Here is a 17,490-nt window from a genome sequence, read left to right as displayed (position 1 = left end):
ACTAATTTTAATATTATTTATATATATATATATATATATATGTATATACCTTTCCAATGACATCGTTGCGGCTCAGTCGATCCTTATCCATGACGGTAATGATGATGGTTGTCTCTCGGAGAACATGTGCGGGCACGTCAAAAGGGAAGGATTCGTTAAAAATGGGGTTCAGGCAGCGTTTGATGGTCACTGTCTTCTTCTTCTCCACTCGCTTGTCTTTGTGCATTAGCCATACTTTTACATAGGGGTCTACAGCCAATCAGAGAACGAGAGCCTGTGAGTTATGCAAATGAGACATGTATTCATTGATTATGGCATCTCAGCCCGTGTGTTTGTTATTATACGTGTACCTGAGGTGCCTCCGATGTCCATGGCTTTGAGGTTGCGAGCTTTTATGATGTTAACAGTGATGGTGTTGGCAGTGGGGTTATAACACAGAGACAACAGCAGATCTCCACGACTTCCCTGCAACACGCATGCAAACAGACACAAGCTTGAATGAGATTTGAAAGTGAAGATTTTCAGAAAATAACGCCATCAATTTCAATCTGTTACTCGCGCAAAGCTATTATAAAGCCTTCTGAAGACTTATAATATAATGCACTAGTCCTATGGACTACTTTTGCTTTCATTGTATGGAAAAGTGACTCACGCTGCCATCACTGCAGGGTTTGAGATCCTTCCAGAACGTCTTCAGCTGTCCGAGCTCCACTTTATTCAGAGGAATCGAGACCTCTCCAATCGGGTCATTACGACTGAACCGATCGTAATCCAGCACCTGGAGATACAGCGTTCTCTCCCGCACCTTCTCATACGGGAATCCTGAAGACATGTGACATTAGATTCATCCAGAATGATGAAAACAGGACATACTTCATCCCAAATTCAAAAGATGCATAATAAAACCAGAACATTTTTGTATGGCGACATTGTGTTCCTGACAATTAAGCATATTTCCTTCTCAAATTCTCATTACTGTCATGTAAAAAAACAACAACAAATTAAAGCTGCATGCAGCGTTTAAAGGGCCCTCGCACCCGTAGCCACCTCCACCCGGTAGGAGGTGTTATTTTTTTGTGAGATTGTTTTAAATGTAGTTTGTATTTTTATCAAGAGAGAATTAATGAGAGAATTGTTTTAACTAAAAACTGACCTTCAAACAGGAAGGTTTCGTTCCAGTGAGGGTTGAGATTTTTCCTCTTGATTTTGGTCTCGAGTTTGTGCTTTCTGTCGGGCAGTAGGTAGATTTTGACGAAAGGGTCGGACGTCCCAGAGAAGTCTTTAGCGGGCAGGTCTTGACCTTTGAGTATCTTCACCGTCAGAGTCGTGTCTTGGAAGCTGTAGCCCAAGCTGAACTGAATCCTGCCCAGCTTCTCGCTCACTGGACCTTCGTGGTCGTCGTCTTCCGACCCCGGAGACAACTAAAGAGAGCGTGAGAGAGAAAGACGAAAGTGAAGAACAACGCAAAAGCATAAACTCAGCCTAATTCAGAGACGCCTGCTGTTATTATTGATCGAGAAACACAAACACACAAAGACTCCACAGGTGAATAATGGTAAAAAATGAGCTAACAGATATCACTATACTTCCCCAGTTCATTGATTGAACTAAGAATTGCACATATCTTTTGTATTGTAAGAAATGTTAGTTTTAAATATGTTAATGAATGCATTATCTTAATAAATATGCACTAATTTGCATACATTTCCAGAACAGAAATCTGAACACTGGATAAAGCCAGATTCAAAATTCTTCTTTCATTTTGTTCATATATTAGAGTTAGAGGTTTTTACAGAGGGGATTTGCATATCTATTTTTATCATTCCATCAATCAGAAAACAACAGAGAGAAAAAAAATGTAATTGAATGTTTTTAGGAATAAAATCAACAACAAAAATGTGAAATTCAAAGAAAAAAATCTTTACATCTCGCAATTCTGTTTTTTTTTTTCACTTAGGAAAAATAAAAAAAAAATAATAATTAAGACTTTTTAACTTGTCAGAATTGCAAGATCTAAACTCAGAATTGTGAAATATAAACATGTAATTCTGAGAAAAAAAAGAATTGCGAGATATAAACTCCCCTCACAATTCTAAGTTTACATCTCACAATTCTGTTTTTTTAACCCACTCATGAAAAAAAAGAAAGGTAATTATGACTTTTTAACTCAAAATTATGACTTTTTCTTGTAACTGCGAGTTTATATCTCACAGTTCTGACTTTTCTTCTCAGAATTCCAAGTTTATAAATGTCAGAATTGCTAGATCTAAACTCAGAATTATGAGACATAAACTTGCAACTTTGAGGAAAATCTCCCCCCCCCCCCATCACAATTCTGAGATTATATCTCGTAATTCTGACTTTTTTCTCGCAATTGAGAGTTTACATCTCAATTATTTATTGTTTGTTTCCACCACGGAATAAAAAAGGTAATTTCAAATGTTTTAAATCACAATTCTGACTTTTCTTCTCAGAACTGCGAGATATAAACTCACAACTTTTCTCCCCCCACCCCTTTTTTGTTTTTATCCTGTGGTGTAAAACAAACTTACATACAAAACTGACCAGTGCATTAAAAAACATTTTTTGCCTGTAGTGTCTTGCCTTAAGAGTTTTGAGACACTCAGCAGGTATTTAAAGGCTAAAAAAGCACCTATTTAACAATGTCATGCCCTTCAGTAAATCGGTTAGCATTTTCACCTATTTAATATTCCCCTGGTTACTTTACATGTCGTTCAGACTTCTTCTTCCTGTCTAAGGGGGCCGAATGAACTGCAGTGTGATTCAGACGTTATGGCGGCTGTAAGAAAGACTATTCAGGACCAGGATGCTACATGCAAACACACTGTCCTACCATCACCATGTCTCCAGTGAGCGAGTTGGCAAGGTCAGACACTGAGGAATGGCCGTCTGCGTCTGGCGGCTGACCCTTAGGACTGTTAGCTGGCTTATTCCCCATATTCCTACTGCAGGGTTAGAGACAGACAGAGACAAACAGAGATCACTAAATATACCAGTCATGTGTGACTTGCCCTGTGCTTCTTTCTCTTTGCCACAGAATCAAACCTTCAAACCCAGACGACCTTTGAACTCTAAGAGCGCCGACTCGTATTATTCTGACCGGCTTTGTCACAAAGTTTAGAAACGGACAAGAATATGAAGAAGACAAATTAATAACAAGCATGGGAATGCGTATTACTTTCAATCGCTTGAACACAATGAAATAAAGCCACAACAGAGAAATAGAACAGGAAAATCACATAGTTCAAACTTTTACACATTTCCTGTTACAAAACATAAAAACATAGTGGGACAAAAAGTTACTTCAGTTTATGCTGTAGCACAGCCAAAAATACAAATAAAACATACAAAAGACACCATTAACTGCCAAATATTCAGGGTTATTAATGTCTCAGCAAACATAAAAAGCTGTCAATTCATCATGTCACGATGTGGTCCGTTGTGTTTTCCAAGGGTTGGTGTCCGAAGTCGGATTGGGACGGATGGCCTGGACTGGAAAATCTACATAAAGGAATGGGTTCAGGACAAGCTAAGATGGTTGATAGTCATTTGTGATATAATGTTTATTACCACAGAAAATAATTATCTCATTAACTCATGCATCCATTATAAATAATGTTTACTGTTACACAAAAAAGTTTTACTTAGTTTAAAGGAACATTCCACTATTTTTGAAAATAGGCTCATTTTCCAACTCCCCTAGAGTTAAACAGTTGAGTTTTACCGTTTTCGAATCCATTCAGCCGTTCTCCGGGTCTGGCGGTAGCACTTTTAGCTGTAGCTTAGCATAGATCACTGAATCTGATTAGACCATTAGCATCTCATTAATGGTCTAATCAGATTCAATGATCTATGCTAAGCTACAGCTAAAAGTGCTACGCCAGACCCAGAGATCGGCTGAATGGATTCGAAAACTGTAAAACTCAACTGTTTAACTCTTAGGGGAGTTGGAAAATGAGCCTATTTTCAAAAATAGTGCAGTGTTCCTTTAAGGAATAAATAAAATAAATGTGTATTGCCTCAAAAAATTATTTTGACCCACCACTCCAATAAACAAACAAACAAATAAAAAATTTGTATCGTCACAGTAATAATTGTGAGTAATTGCTATATTACAAAAAAAATAAAAATAAAAATAAAATAAAGGTTTATTGCCACTGAAAATAATTTTGACTCATCGCTTAATTAAAAATAAAATAAAATAACTCACTCACTCACTCACTCACTCACTCATAAATAAATAAATAAATAAATGTGTAATTACCAAAAAAATATTCTGGCATAACATGGTACAACATGACTTATTGGTCCATTAAATTTTTTTTTATAAAATAACGTATACTGCAACAGAAAATATTTTGACTCACTCACTCATAAATAAATAAATAAATAAATAAATAAATGTGTATTGACAAAATATTTTGGCTCTTGAATATTCTGGCTTAAAAAAAGAGAAAAAAAATACAATAAAAATAAAATAAAATGGAGGGTTTAAAAGTAGAATGCAAGGTCATAGAGTATTTTTACCAATAACTTTTGTAGGCAGATAACTTGCGGTCATGACAGTGAAGTTAAAGTTATTTTTTTGTGGTAAGTAACATTTTTCCACAAATGCTGCCAGTCGAGCGTAACCTGTCCTGAACCCCTACACATTCCTTTAATGCTTGACTAAACTACTGAACTAGTTAACAGGACCAAACTAAACCAGAGCAGGGGCCAAAAGAGCACAGAGAGAGAGAGAGAGGAGACAGACAGAGAAAGTGAAAAGGACAAATGCTGACATCTGAATGAAACTGAGTGATCAGACACAGTTCATATACAATCAGAAAGACTGAGAGAGAGACAAGACGACTACAGGATGAACATAGAAAAGCGATGAAGGCGGCACACGGATATAGACGAAACAGAGACACAGTAACAGCTGGAGGGAGAAAGAGAGACAAAAGACAGTGTAGGAGGAAGAGAGACGCTTTTTCTGTGATGGAAAGGCAGAAGATTATTCGCATGACTGGAGAGTCAAACAAAACCATGAGAGAGACGTCAACCAAACCAGCACAGCTGCAGGAGAGAGAGAGAGCGAGAGAGAGACGCCTGGAAAGACAAGAACCCCTGCAGTCAGTCAGTCAGAGAGAAAGAGAGAGAGGAGAGTTAAACGAAAGCACGTACAGAGCCAGAAACGCTGGACATTAGTTCTACAGAAAGTAAAAAACGACGGAAAAGAAAGACAAAGAGACCAGGAAGGAAGTGTTTGGTTTCCAGAGAGGTGAAGCTTTGAGGAGAAAGAGAGAAAATGAGCGCTGGAAAGACAAAAGAGAGAGGAGGAGTAAACAAATAGTGTAAAGGAACACAGCAAATGGCACATACAGTCGAACACAGAGAGCAGGAGGGAAAAGAGAGACATTCGGGAGGATCGGACTGTCTTTAGACTGGCAGGGACAGCCAATGTGATGCTTTTTTCTTGATTTGAAGGGATAGTTCACTTAAAAATGGCAAACGACTCGCCCTCATGTCATTCCAAACCTGTAGGACATAAAAGAAGATGTTTTGAAGAATGCTCCCTTTCCATGATAGTCTATACAATGAAAGTGGATGATGACCACTGCTGTCAAGCTCCAAAAAGGACATAAAAACAAAAAAAAATGTAGTTTATATTACCTAAGTGCAATGTTCAAAGAGCTCAGAAGTCAAACGATAGCTTTTTGAGAAAAAGTCTCAAAGAGAAAAAGAAATTTAAATCACTGTTCACTGAAGCCAGAAGTGAACCACAAAAATAAAATAAACTAATTTTTCACATAAAGCCAGAAGTGGACCACAAAAAAAAATAAAAAAATAAAATAAAATAAAATAAAAATATTTTTTCACATAAAGCCAGAAGTGGACCAAAAAATAAAATAAAACAATGACATTTAAATCAATATTCACTATTAAACTTTTGACATATCGCCAGGCATGAATAAATAAATAAATATAGAACTGAAATTTAAATCATTCACTGAAAATCTTCTCACATACAGCCAAAAGTGCATCATAAAATGAAATATAAAATATACACTAAAATAAAAACACAGAAATTTAAAGCGATATTCACTGAAAATCATTTTGCATTAATAGCCAGATGGACATTAGGAAAAATGTAATTTAAATAAAATTGAAAATAAAAATAAATAAATAAAAAAAAGTAAAAAAGAAAAAAGGGAAATTATTTTTGCATATAGCCAGACATGAAACATAAAAATAAAATAAAATATACAATAAAATAAAAACACTGAAATTTAAATCACTATTCAACGAATTTCTTACAGCCAGAAGTGGATAGATAGATAGATAGATAAAGCTCCTTTTCTGAGCTTTTCGCTGTAAAAAAAAAAGCAGTTTGGACATTCTTCTAAATAACTCTGTGTCCAACAGAAAACAACACAAGGGTGAGTCGATCAGGACAGAAGTGTTATTTTTGGGTGAACTGTGCCTTTAAATAAATCATATTCCCAGCTGGATCCCCACCAGTCTAAGGAGAGCGGCTGAGGCCCAGGAGAACGGAGCTGAGTCGAGCGGGAGCTTTACGCACAAACCATGAAGCGTCTGTCTGTCAACACATCTGTTTCAGGAAAACATCCTCTCAATGGTGTCACTTTTGCTCTTGGTTAATTTTCTCAAAAGCCACCACGCCGATAGCGGAAACATTGTGGCCGTGTTGTTGAAGACACACAGACGTAGCCGGAGCGGAGACAAGAAAACACTGAGCAGGCAAAGCACAACAGACAGACAGACAGACAGACAGACAGACACGAGGTCAGCTCGGGAGGGGAGAGAGACAGGGGTTATAAATCTTCAGAAACTGATCCTCATTAATATTCATGATCGGTGTCAGTAATTGGTTAATTGAGAACTGAATGCAGCACTGATTGGCTGAATCTGTTAATGAGTTAGTGTCTTTGTTAGTTCGATCTTATTGAACTCACACACATTCAGCTGCCATGAAGATGGTGTGAACGGTGAAGAAATGAGAACAGATGGAGAAATGAAAATGACAGAAAGCAGGGAGTGAATTTTAGAGTCTGAAAGCTCATTTAAGGTTTCAACCCTAAAGGTAATTAATAGTTCACCCAGAAATGAAAATTTGCTGAAAATGTACTCGCCCTCGGGTCATCCAAAGTGTAGATATGTTTGTTTCTTCATCAGATTTGGAGAAATGTAGCATTGCATCACTTGCTCACCAGTGGATGCTCTGCAGTGAATGGGTGCCGTCAGAATGAGAGTCCAAACAGCTGATAAAAACATCACAATAATCCACAAGTAATCCACACCACTCCAGTCCATCAATTTTCAGCAAATTTTCATTTTTGGGTGAACTATTCATCTAAAGAGTCTTAAAAAATAAAAACACAAAACAGCTCAACATTTCTCATAAGAAACATTTTAATAGCCGTTTCAAACAACAATAAACAGCTCATATTTCAGGAGGTAATCATAGCAGCAGCTGACTGCTAGTGCTTTCCATATTGGAAAAGGATCAATAAAACATAGTACTGACTTTATTTATCACATTAATATTTACACATCATAAACATACTAATTCCATAAATGTTTGAATACAAAGCGCCCAAGCTGATATTAAAAAGAAATAGAATTCCCAAGAAACCAAAGCAACAGTTGACCGCTTGAAGACTCAGTATCAGAATCCGTATTGGACGAAATATTAATACTGTCATTATTTATCACTGCATTGTAGATTTACACATGACAAATGGCCTAAATGAATCTTGATTTCAAAAATCTCTGACTTTTGACTACAGACAACTTTTTAACTCTCGAGATCTTTTTTTTGTTTTTTTTGGCAACACATGACAAGTGTCAAGTTAAAAATGGTTATTTTTAAAAACATCTGTCTGACACTAACATTCAAAAGTTTGGAGTCGGTAAGATTTATTTAATGTTTCTGAAAGAAGTCTCTTTTGGTCACCAAGGATGCATTTATTTGATCAAAAATACAGTAAAAACAGTAATATTATAAAATATAAAGCTGCAGTCCCTAACTTTTTTTGGTTAAAATGATCCGAAATCAATATTTGAGCAAGTAGATATGAGCTAACCGATCTTTAGATTTAATCACCATTGGTAGCGAGATTAATGGTAATGCTTTTTTCCTCAGTTGGTCAGAACAAATGTGGCAGACTTGTTACTTGTTCAGATGGCAATATACGGTGAAAATTCTTATTTGGGTCATATTCCAAGACGTAGGCTAGAATCTGTGATTGAGAAGTACAGTAAATATCCACACCGGTGCGGTGACTGACTGCCACACATACTCTTCAGAACATTAGATTCATCCGCGCTGGAGCCGTGCCGACTCACAACCCACGCAAGCTAGATAATTCCGCACACAGCTGCAATTCCAGGTTTTCAAACAGAGATGGCGACAAAGAGGCAAAACTTACTGCAGCTTTAAAACAACTGTTTTCTATTTGAATATATTTTAAAATGTAATTTATTCCTGTTTTTGAAAGCTGAATTTTCAGCATCATTACTCCAGTCTTCAGTGTCACATGATCTTCAGTAATCATTCTAATATGCTGATTTACTGCTCAAGAAACATTTCTGATTATCAATGTTGATCATTTATAACATTATAAATTTCTTTACTGCCACTTTTGATCAATTTAATGCATCATTGCTGAATAAAAGTATTAATTTCTTTCAAAAAACAAAGAAACAACTTAAACCGTAGTATATGCGGTGACCAATAACTGAAAGCCAACACTTGTATAATTCACACACTGAAGAGAAGGAGCAGAACTCCTCTTCTGGACGACAGGGGCTTCAGCCTTTACACACACAGAAACCACTAGTACATTTTTCCGTATCGCTATGTAATCAATAACTAACATTAATACAATTATAATGCAAATTATAACAAATCAGTAGCTAGAAAAACCTAAAAAGGCATAATAATTCAATACAGTTCTATGTTTTATAGATAATCTTCTCCACAGACCCTACAGTACTTTTATGACCCCTGAGGTGCATGAGAACGAGGTGACCCTCAGTGGTGAGCGAGAACAGGTGAAATGAGGACAGAGAAAAGAGAAGTTCTGTATCTCTCCGTCTGTCTCTGCTTTCATGTCCTTGGCTATCGATCGAGGGCAGATAAAGGACATGTCGACGCTTCCCTGAGGCCTGAATAATTCATTCACTGTAGTTATATTCTGATGAATGAATAATAATTCATTCACATTGACTCACCTGCAGGCTATTCCAAAGTTTGGCTCACTAACCTGTTTAACTTTAGCTGTCAACATACTTGCCAACATAAATATCGTCTTCATAAATCTTTTAACAGTACAGGACGCAAATCTGTTTTATAAAATGCATAATTTTGCCTCTCGAATCTGATCCACTTATGAAGTCGTTGTAAAACAGCAGAACACATATGATAGCACATTACTTACATTTGATATTAATGAGCCTTTAATGTCTATAATCTAATGGACTATATTAAAATAGAATAGAGTAATTTAAAAAAACTAAATAAATGTAGGTATTGAACACTTTTGACTTATATCATGTTGATATTGTTGCCGTTTTATAAAAGCAATAAGCCAATATGATTATTTTAGTTGCTAAAATTAAATATTTAATTTTAAAAATGCTTTAATTTGTAATTTTATTTAAAATAACTGAGCACTAATTAATATTTATACAAATTAAATAATGAACAATTAATACTTATACAAATTAAAAGATGAATTAAATAAAATATTTATTTTATATAATATTTACTAAAAGTGTTGAACACTTTTGTCTTATATCATGTTCATGTTGCCATTTTATAAAGGCAGTAACCCAGTGAGTTATTTCAACTAAAATTAAATGATATTTAATAAAAATATATTTTTTTAATTTGTAATTTGAAATGTATAAATTGAATATACATTTTTTAAATTTGTTTATAATTTTTTTCTTAATTATTTATACAAATTAAATAAAATAATGAATTAAATAAAACAATACTATATATATGGTATATAATATATATATGAAAATGATATATAATATATATATATATATATATATAAAAGCAATAAGCTGATGTTTATTTTAGTTGCTAAAATTAAACACAATAAAAAAAAAATACAATCAAGTATTATTTTAAATAATGAAATATTATATAATAATTATAGATATTACATAAAATGTTTTAAAATATATTTAATATAATATTTACTAAAATAATTAGAAAATAATAATACAAAAAATAAACTAGTTGTACAGCTTCCCTTAATTTTGATTTTTCTTTATTTTTTCTTTAATTATATATGCTGATTCACTTGAAAATGCATCACATTACAGAAGTAAAATAGGTTATGACGCACTTGCACTGCACTAGCCATTCACATCTGCGCACTTCAGTATTTTCAGTCCATAACGTGCGACTTTAAGTGTCAAATGGCTGTATTTGAATACAAACCAGCATGCTGGACAGCACGAGGAGAACCAAGACAGAGAGAAACAGAAGATTTCTCTTGAGCTGAGGTGTACAAACATCTCCCGCCATGGAGTAGATGTTATATATTCATGATGAATGCATATATGATTATTAATGCTTGTAACGGCAGCCTGCAGGTGTGTGGAGTGGCCAGTAGGGGGCGCACAGAGCCCGAATTCCCCCCCAACATCTGGAATGTGCTCTTCCAAGCGCTCTCGCCTCGAAAGTGGGCTGTTGGCATGGCAACCGAGGGGAGGTGAGAGCGTGTGTGTGTGTGTGTGTGAGGGATGGAGGGTCAGCAAACAGGAGATCATAGTGCATACAGCAGACAAGGAGAAGGATATATGACAGGTACAGGTGAGCGCCTCGCTGACACACACACACACACACACACACACACACACACACACACATTCAGAGGCGGGCTGGAGGCGGGCCGCTTTGGGGTTCACCGTGACCTGTTATACTATCCTGCATTTACCTGGCCCGGGAAGCAACGCACGCACCTCGACGCGTCCAAGCTGGAGAGAGATTGCCCTCCCCTCTATACAGATTCCCATTAAAAACACACAACACAAAATCATGCTGATCGCACATCCACATAATGTACTAGAGATGATTATATAACCAACCCACAATGCACAGCGGCATGAGAGCGACCACAATAACTCATTACTTCATGCATGTGTGAGATGCAACGGGCCTTTCGAGACAAAAGTCAAAGCCTGTCCAGTACAACACACACACACTGCTGTTAGCTCATTCACTTCATTCAAAGTGTGTCATAATTTCTTGGACAGCAGCCCTCCACGCTGAACACACACACACTCACACACTAACATCTAATATGTGCTCGAGCACAGCAGAACAGCTCAATTAAAATCTGATGCTCCTGGGCAAGACAGACCAAGTTTGCCATAAAAATCCTTTAAGGAATAGTTCATCTATAAAAATCATCTACTCATAATCGTTGTTCCAAACCCTTTTGATGTACTGTGGAAAACAAAAGAAGATGTTTAGCAGAATGTCCAAGCTGCTCTTTTTCTCCTTTGGATTTCCACAGAAGGAAGAATGTAATAATAATAATAATGACAGAAAATTATTTTATTGCTATTTTGTTGTACTTTACATTTTACTCCTTTGTAAATGCACTATGTTTTGCTTAAAAATTGCTTTAAAATATTTGTGTTTTATTTTTCTTAAGTAAAAAAAAAAGTAAACGAAAATTAAGTAAACGAACACCTTGCATGGCAAAAATATATAAAAAAGAACATCATATTAAATTATAATATTGTTAAACATAGTAAATATATGAAAAACAATTTAATATTTAACTACATTAAACCATAAATGTTACAAAAATTACCTTAAAATTAGAGATGAATGGCAAACGTACAAAAAACTGCTATCTTAAAATGCAAGCTTATTTATTGACTTGTTTTTGTAAATATATTTAATATACCAAACAATATAAAATTATTATATTAAAAACTATTTAATGTGATATATATATATATATATATTATGTATATTTACATTTACATAAACATGCTATATATTCAAATATCATCATGTTATATAATTTATTAATTTATATAAATTTAACTCCAAGTAAAATTTTCATTTTTGGGTGAACTTACCCTTTAATTGACACATACACATTAATAAATGCACTGCATAGATCCCAGAGTGAGCTAGTCGAAGAGACAAAATTTTTTTAAATAAAATACAGTAAAATCTCAGTGAAAAAGTCTAAAAGCATAAGTTAAAACTGCTTCTCTATTCAGTTAAGCATCACTAGTATTGCTCATATAGCATTAGCGATGCTAACAAACCCCTTACAGGACGTATTAAAGAGGCCATGAACTGAGAAATCTAAATTGAATGAGGGCTGCGAGGCATATGTAGAGACTTGGAGCAGAAAGAAAGCGCTCTAGAAGCCCCTCACAACACCTGCATTAGCAAACAGTGAGAAAGTCGTCAGGCTAACTCTACCATTGAGGGCCAGAGCGTGACTGCAGGCCATGTGAATCATCAAACTGTTCTATAAGTCTTTTTGCAAAGTCAGCCTGTTAAATCCTGCTGCGTCCAAACGAAGCCTGTTGCTTTCGCTTCAGCCACTTGTTCCCTCTCATTAATACACCTGCTTTTAAACACACACTGCACTCTCTCTTTATCTACAGACACACACACAGCTCCATTATTCTGCAGGAGTTTGACCGGGGCGCAGGGGCTCGTCTCAAGAGCTCTCACTGACAGCTATTTGTCACTAGTAGTTGTTTCTACTTAAGTCACACTGGTAGTTCATCACACTGATGCTAGAGACGGCTATCTGGAGTAATTGAGCTTTCAGGTACATGCAAAAAATCATTAGTCGAACATTAACATTTCATGAAAATACTGAATATACAGTATAGATAGTCTATTTTTAAAATAACTGATTAATTTGATTATTTTTAATCTCATTATTTTTATTAATTTATTAAAATATTTTAATATATTGTATTATTCTGTATATTTATATTAATATTTTATTATATATTTCAACAAATAATATTATGCTGTGTATACACACACACACACACACACACACACACACAGACACACACATACATATATACACAATAAATGTAAATACATTTTGTATAATATATAATATATAAATATATTAATATTTTATCCATCCATCCATCTATCCCCACACATGCAGTGTTGGAAGAAAGTGTCAGCTAAATTAATAAATGTAAATACATAACTTTATACCTATAATATATTACAGGTGTAAAGTTACGTATTTACATTTATTAATTTAGAAATGAGAAGCTTCGCTTACTTCCAGTTTGCAGCTTTGAAGGCATTAAAACCTACAAACTGGAAGTAAGCAAATCTTCTCATTTCACATGCGAAGAGTTCAGCCAATCACAACAGAGATCATGTGTACAGACATCTTAAAGGTACAGCAGCAAAACCAGCCTGTTTAATTCTAAAGGTCAGAGAGGCTGGAAAATGGTCTTAAAATCTGCCTTTGTTGCAAGAAACTTTGAATAACTTTATAAGCAGCTCCAGGGAAAAACCTTTGTACAAATTGAATATATGCTGCTATATAAGTTTACGCCTGTAAACCACATTCAAACGCAGAATTGTTGTGTGTGGGTTGCATAAATAACCACATTATATAATCATTTAAATTATATGCATTTTTATGCAAATACATGGTCACAACAATATGTGTATTCACAGCCACAAACCACAGCGTCCCTTTATCAGCTTAACACTAGACGTGTCTAACACAAGCCGCCCACACGCTGTGTGTGTGTGTGTGTGTGTGTGTGTGTGTAAGGCCACAAGTGTGCAAGTTTGTAATTCCTGCTGATACTATAATCCAGATCACACCCACTGAGAACACCAACAACATGCAGCACAGCAGTGTGTGTGTGTGTGTGTGTAGGGATGTGTTCCCAACAACATACTACTGTTCTGAACAACATACTACTACTATGCTACACATACTACTTTTGCAGTATGCAATATATACTGTATATACCACCGCACCACGATATGCCAATAATCGGTATCAGTCGATAAAAGCAATCATCAGGGCCAATTGTATCCTGTTAATCAAAGGGGAGCCGAAAAACGTGTCAGACAGCAACTTGCATTAATAAAATGTTCCTTTTGATAAATTTAGGACTGATCAAGCAATCATTTAATTTGACCCTATGAATCACCTGTAGTTCAAGCCAGGGCTGCCAGATCCACTGTTTTCTCTTCACCAAACATTATTTGTAATGCGACTCTCGCAACAAGCTTTGTGGTTTGTTACTTCTGATAAAAACAAAGTCTCAACTTTCAAAGCCTTCATATTTTAACACAAAATTCAGACAATAGATGCCGTTTTGGCACTCGTTAAATTGTGGAGCGCGAGTCTTTTCCACTTTATTACAAGTTATAGCGCAAAATAAACATAAATGAGCATCAGAAGTTCTTGAAAGATACAGTACAACTTACCAAAATGTATCATGCTTCATGTAATGACTTAATTAGAGTTTTAACCGAAAGAATTCACCAGTTCCATTGCAATATATATATTAAAGGTACAGCATCATAATGGTATCATTAAGATACCATTACAGTTTTTAACAATAGTTTGCTGTAGTTTTATCTTCCATTTTCATTTTCATTTTTGTTAAAGTGTTAGCAATTTTGTTGTATTTTTGTCATTTATTATTAGTTTTATTTTTATTATGTTTATTATGTTTATATATATATATATATATATATATATATATATATATATATTTTAGATTTATTTCAGTTTTAGTTTTAGTTGTTTTAATGTGGCAAGGTAAACTAAATGAAAATGATAATTTTTTCTTTATTAACTTGTCACAATAATTATGAACATTTTATTTTATATAAGGTGCAAATTTCAAAATACACAATATATGTCAACATTATGCAGCATACAGTATATAGTGCGCAGTATGCAGGACGCTAGTACTCCATTGTGAATAGTGTAAATGTCAACAGCGTATACAGTAGAACAACACACAATGTGAATGAGTTTCATTCATAGACTCAAACTAATAGAGTATAAAGAATCTGAGAGCCTCCGGTTGGGTTTCCATCAGAAAGATCCTCTCTCTGACACAACACAGTCGAGAGTCTCACAGCATTTATACTCTGTGTGTGTGCTTTTAAATCCATTCAATCTAAATGCCATGATCGCAGTGGGAGCTTCAGCCCCGATCCACAGCAAAGCCTATAAAGGTGCCGCACGCTTGAATCAACAGCAAAATGGCAGAGAAAAGCTGTGTGTTAGTATGTGTGACGAGTCTTTACGTGGCAAAGGGGACGTGATATGAATCGCTGGCTCTCGCTGCACACGGCACACGAGCGAATGTCATGAAACCGGTCAGGAACACGTCCGGGTCACACTTCAGCCCACCATCAACTCAAATATATGTGCATGAGGAAACTTAATCTGTTTTAAGACCATTATTATTTTCTGTACTATGATATTATTTTCATGGTAATTAAACATGTTTAATCCCATTTCTCAGTAGCATACTGTAATTTAAAAAATAATCACTGCTACAATAAATAATATTATTTATTTATTAATATTTGCAAATTCGATATAGTAAAAGTATTATTTGTACTGAATTTAATTTAAGTCCATTTAAATAAATAAAGACAGTATGTTGTGAATGAATGAATGAAACCTATTTGAAACCAGTCATTAGTTTTCACTTCACCTTTAATTGTCATGAAAATGATGTAAACAATAAGCAGTCTTAAAAAGTGCTTAATTTTCTTTATGCAATTTTTTTTTCTAAAAGAATTATACAAATCAATAAATAAAGATAGTATGTTGTACTGAATTTAAATTAGTGCCATTTAAAAAAGATAAAAAATTAAATTAAATTTTCGCTTCACCTTTAATTGTCATGAAAATAATGTTAACAATTAACAGTATTAAAAATATGCTTCATTTTCTTTATGCAAAATATAATTTTCCAGGATTTTTGTAATGCAAAATATAATTTTCTAGGACTAATAATTGATTTACAAATATAATTAGTAATTATATTATTATTTATTTTCATTAGTTATTATATATTATTATTAGTAATTGTTAGTAATAAAATATTATTAGTAAAAATTATATATAATAAGAGTTCAACTTTTAAAAGATACTCTTTCTTCTAACTAGGTAATTTTTATATAATTGTGCAATTATGATTATGATTATTTATTTATTTAGTAAAATATAAAATTATTATAATTTTATAATTAATTTTACTAAATTGATACATTCAATTCACAGCCCCAAAAATATTTTATTTGTGTTGTTTTGATGTTGGAGTGAATTATGACCCGGGCATCGTTTCATTCCAGCGTCTCAGTGATCCAGTAGCTGTAATCTCACTCATGCTTATTCAAGCACTTCATACAGATACAACCATCAGATCTCACTTCAAAGCCTGTGTTCGTGTGTGTGTGTGTGTGTGTGAATACATTATCTCCATCTCCGAGATCATTTGCTTTCCACATTATATCAGCCACTGTTTTAATATCTGAGCGCAGCTATGTTGCTACTCCAGTGCCGAGAGCTTCCTGTTTGATTCTCATTCACTGGGCATTCTGGGTAATCACAAGCCTTCAGAGCAGCCGCAAATGGGCCAGAGGAATGTGCCAACAGCTAGAAGGCTTGGCCATTCAGACACAGTCTCTCTCTCTCACTCTGTGTCTTCTCCTTATTAGTCTGCTAGCTCTTCCTGGCTGAGTTAATTGCATGTGTGCGTGTTTGGCGAGCGCTGAATTTTACTCCAGCCCTAATTAACCAGGGAACGGGAGAAAAGAAAAAACATGTTTTGAGGCAAAAACGAGAAAGACTGAATAAACCACCCGGAACATCTGAAAAATATTGAACGAGTCAAGTGGGGTTTCAAGAGAAAGTTCACCAAACACTATTGAACTGTACAGCGGTTCTGGGGAAGCTACTTTACGCAAACTAGTTAAAGGTACTCTTTTGAACAGCTAGTTAGCTATACTACAAGCTATTAACAAATTATAGCTACTGCAATAAACATTATATAATAAAGTATTATTTATCCAGCACATAAACAATGATTATTTTAGTTAGGGTAAGAGCATTAACCTCAAATTTACAAAACACCAAATATAACTAATATACAACTAATACAAAAACAGCCTAATTTACATACTTGAATGAAAACAGTGATAAAACACATATTTTGACAAAAAATATTCCATTGAAATATTGTATTATAATGCATAAAGTGCCATTCATAACTGAAAATTTATATAATTGGTATTTTTGTATATATTTATTAAATATTCATTTGCAAATATTTTTGTATATGTTTATTAAATATTCATTTATTTATATTTAATATACTGTATATTTATTAAATATGAACCCCCCACACACACACACACACACACACACACACACACAC

General features: G+C 34.5%; 1 protein-coding gene across 2 annotated transcripts in view; it reads right to left on the bottom strand.

Moving 5' to 3' along the window:
• The window catches only part of syt7a (synaptotagmin VIIa), a 147,728-nt gene that overhangs the window by 3,187 nt on the left and 127,051 nt on the right, over positions 1–17,490 (bottom strand). For both annotated transcript variants that reach the window (XM_016442573.1, XM_016442574.1), the window contains 5 exons: positions 2,855–2,966; positions 1,154–1,421; positions 653–822; positions 351–465; positions 50–249 (listed from right to left, as the gene is read on the bottom strand). In XM_016442573.1, the coding sequence (XP_016298059.1) occupies positions 50–249; positions 351–465; positions 653–822; positions 1,154–1,421; positions 2,855–2,966 (865 nt within the window). The remainder of the gene's footprint in view (positions 1–49; positions 250–350; positions 466–652; positions 823–1,153; positions 1,422–2,854; positions 2,967–17,490) is intronic.

Source organism: Sinocyclocheilus anshuiensis, unplaced genomic scaffold (genome assembly GCF_001515605.1).
Source record: "Sinocyclocheilus anshuiensis isolate Anshui unplaced genomic scaffold, SAMN03320099.WGS_v1.1 scaffold779, whole genome shotgun sequence".
In the NCBI taxonomy this organism is placed as follows: domain Eukaryota; kingdom Metazoa; phylum Chordata; class Actinopteri; order Cypriniformes; family Cyprinidae; genus Sinocyclocheilus; species Sinocyclocheilus anshuiensis.
The sequence above is the reverse complement of the archived record's forward strand: the minus strand, read 5'-3'. Positions and strand labels throughout refer to the sequence as shown.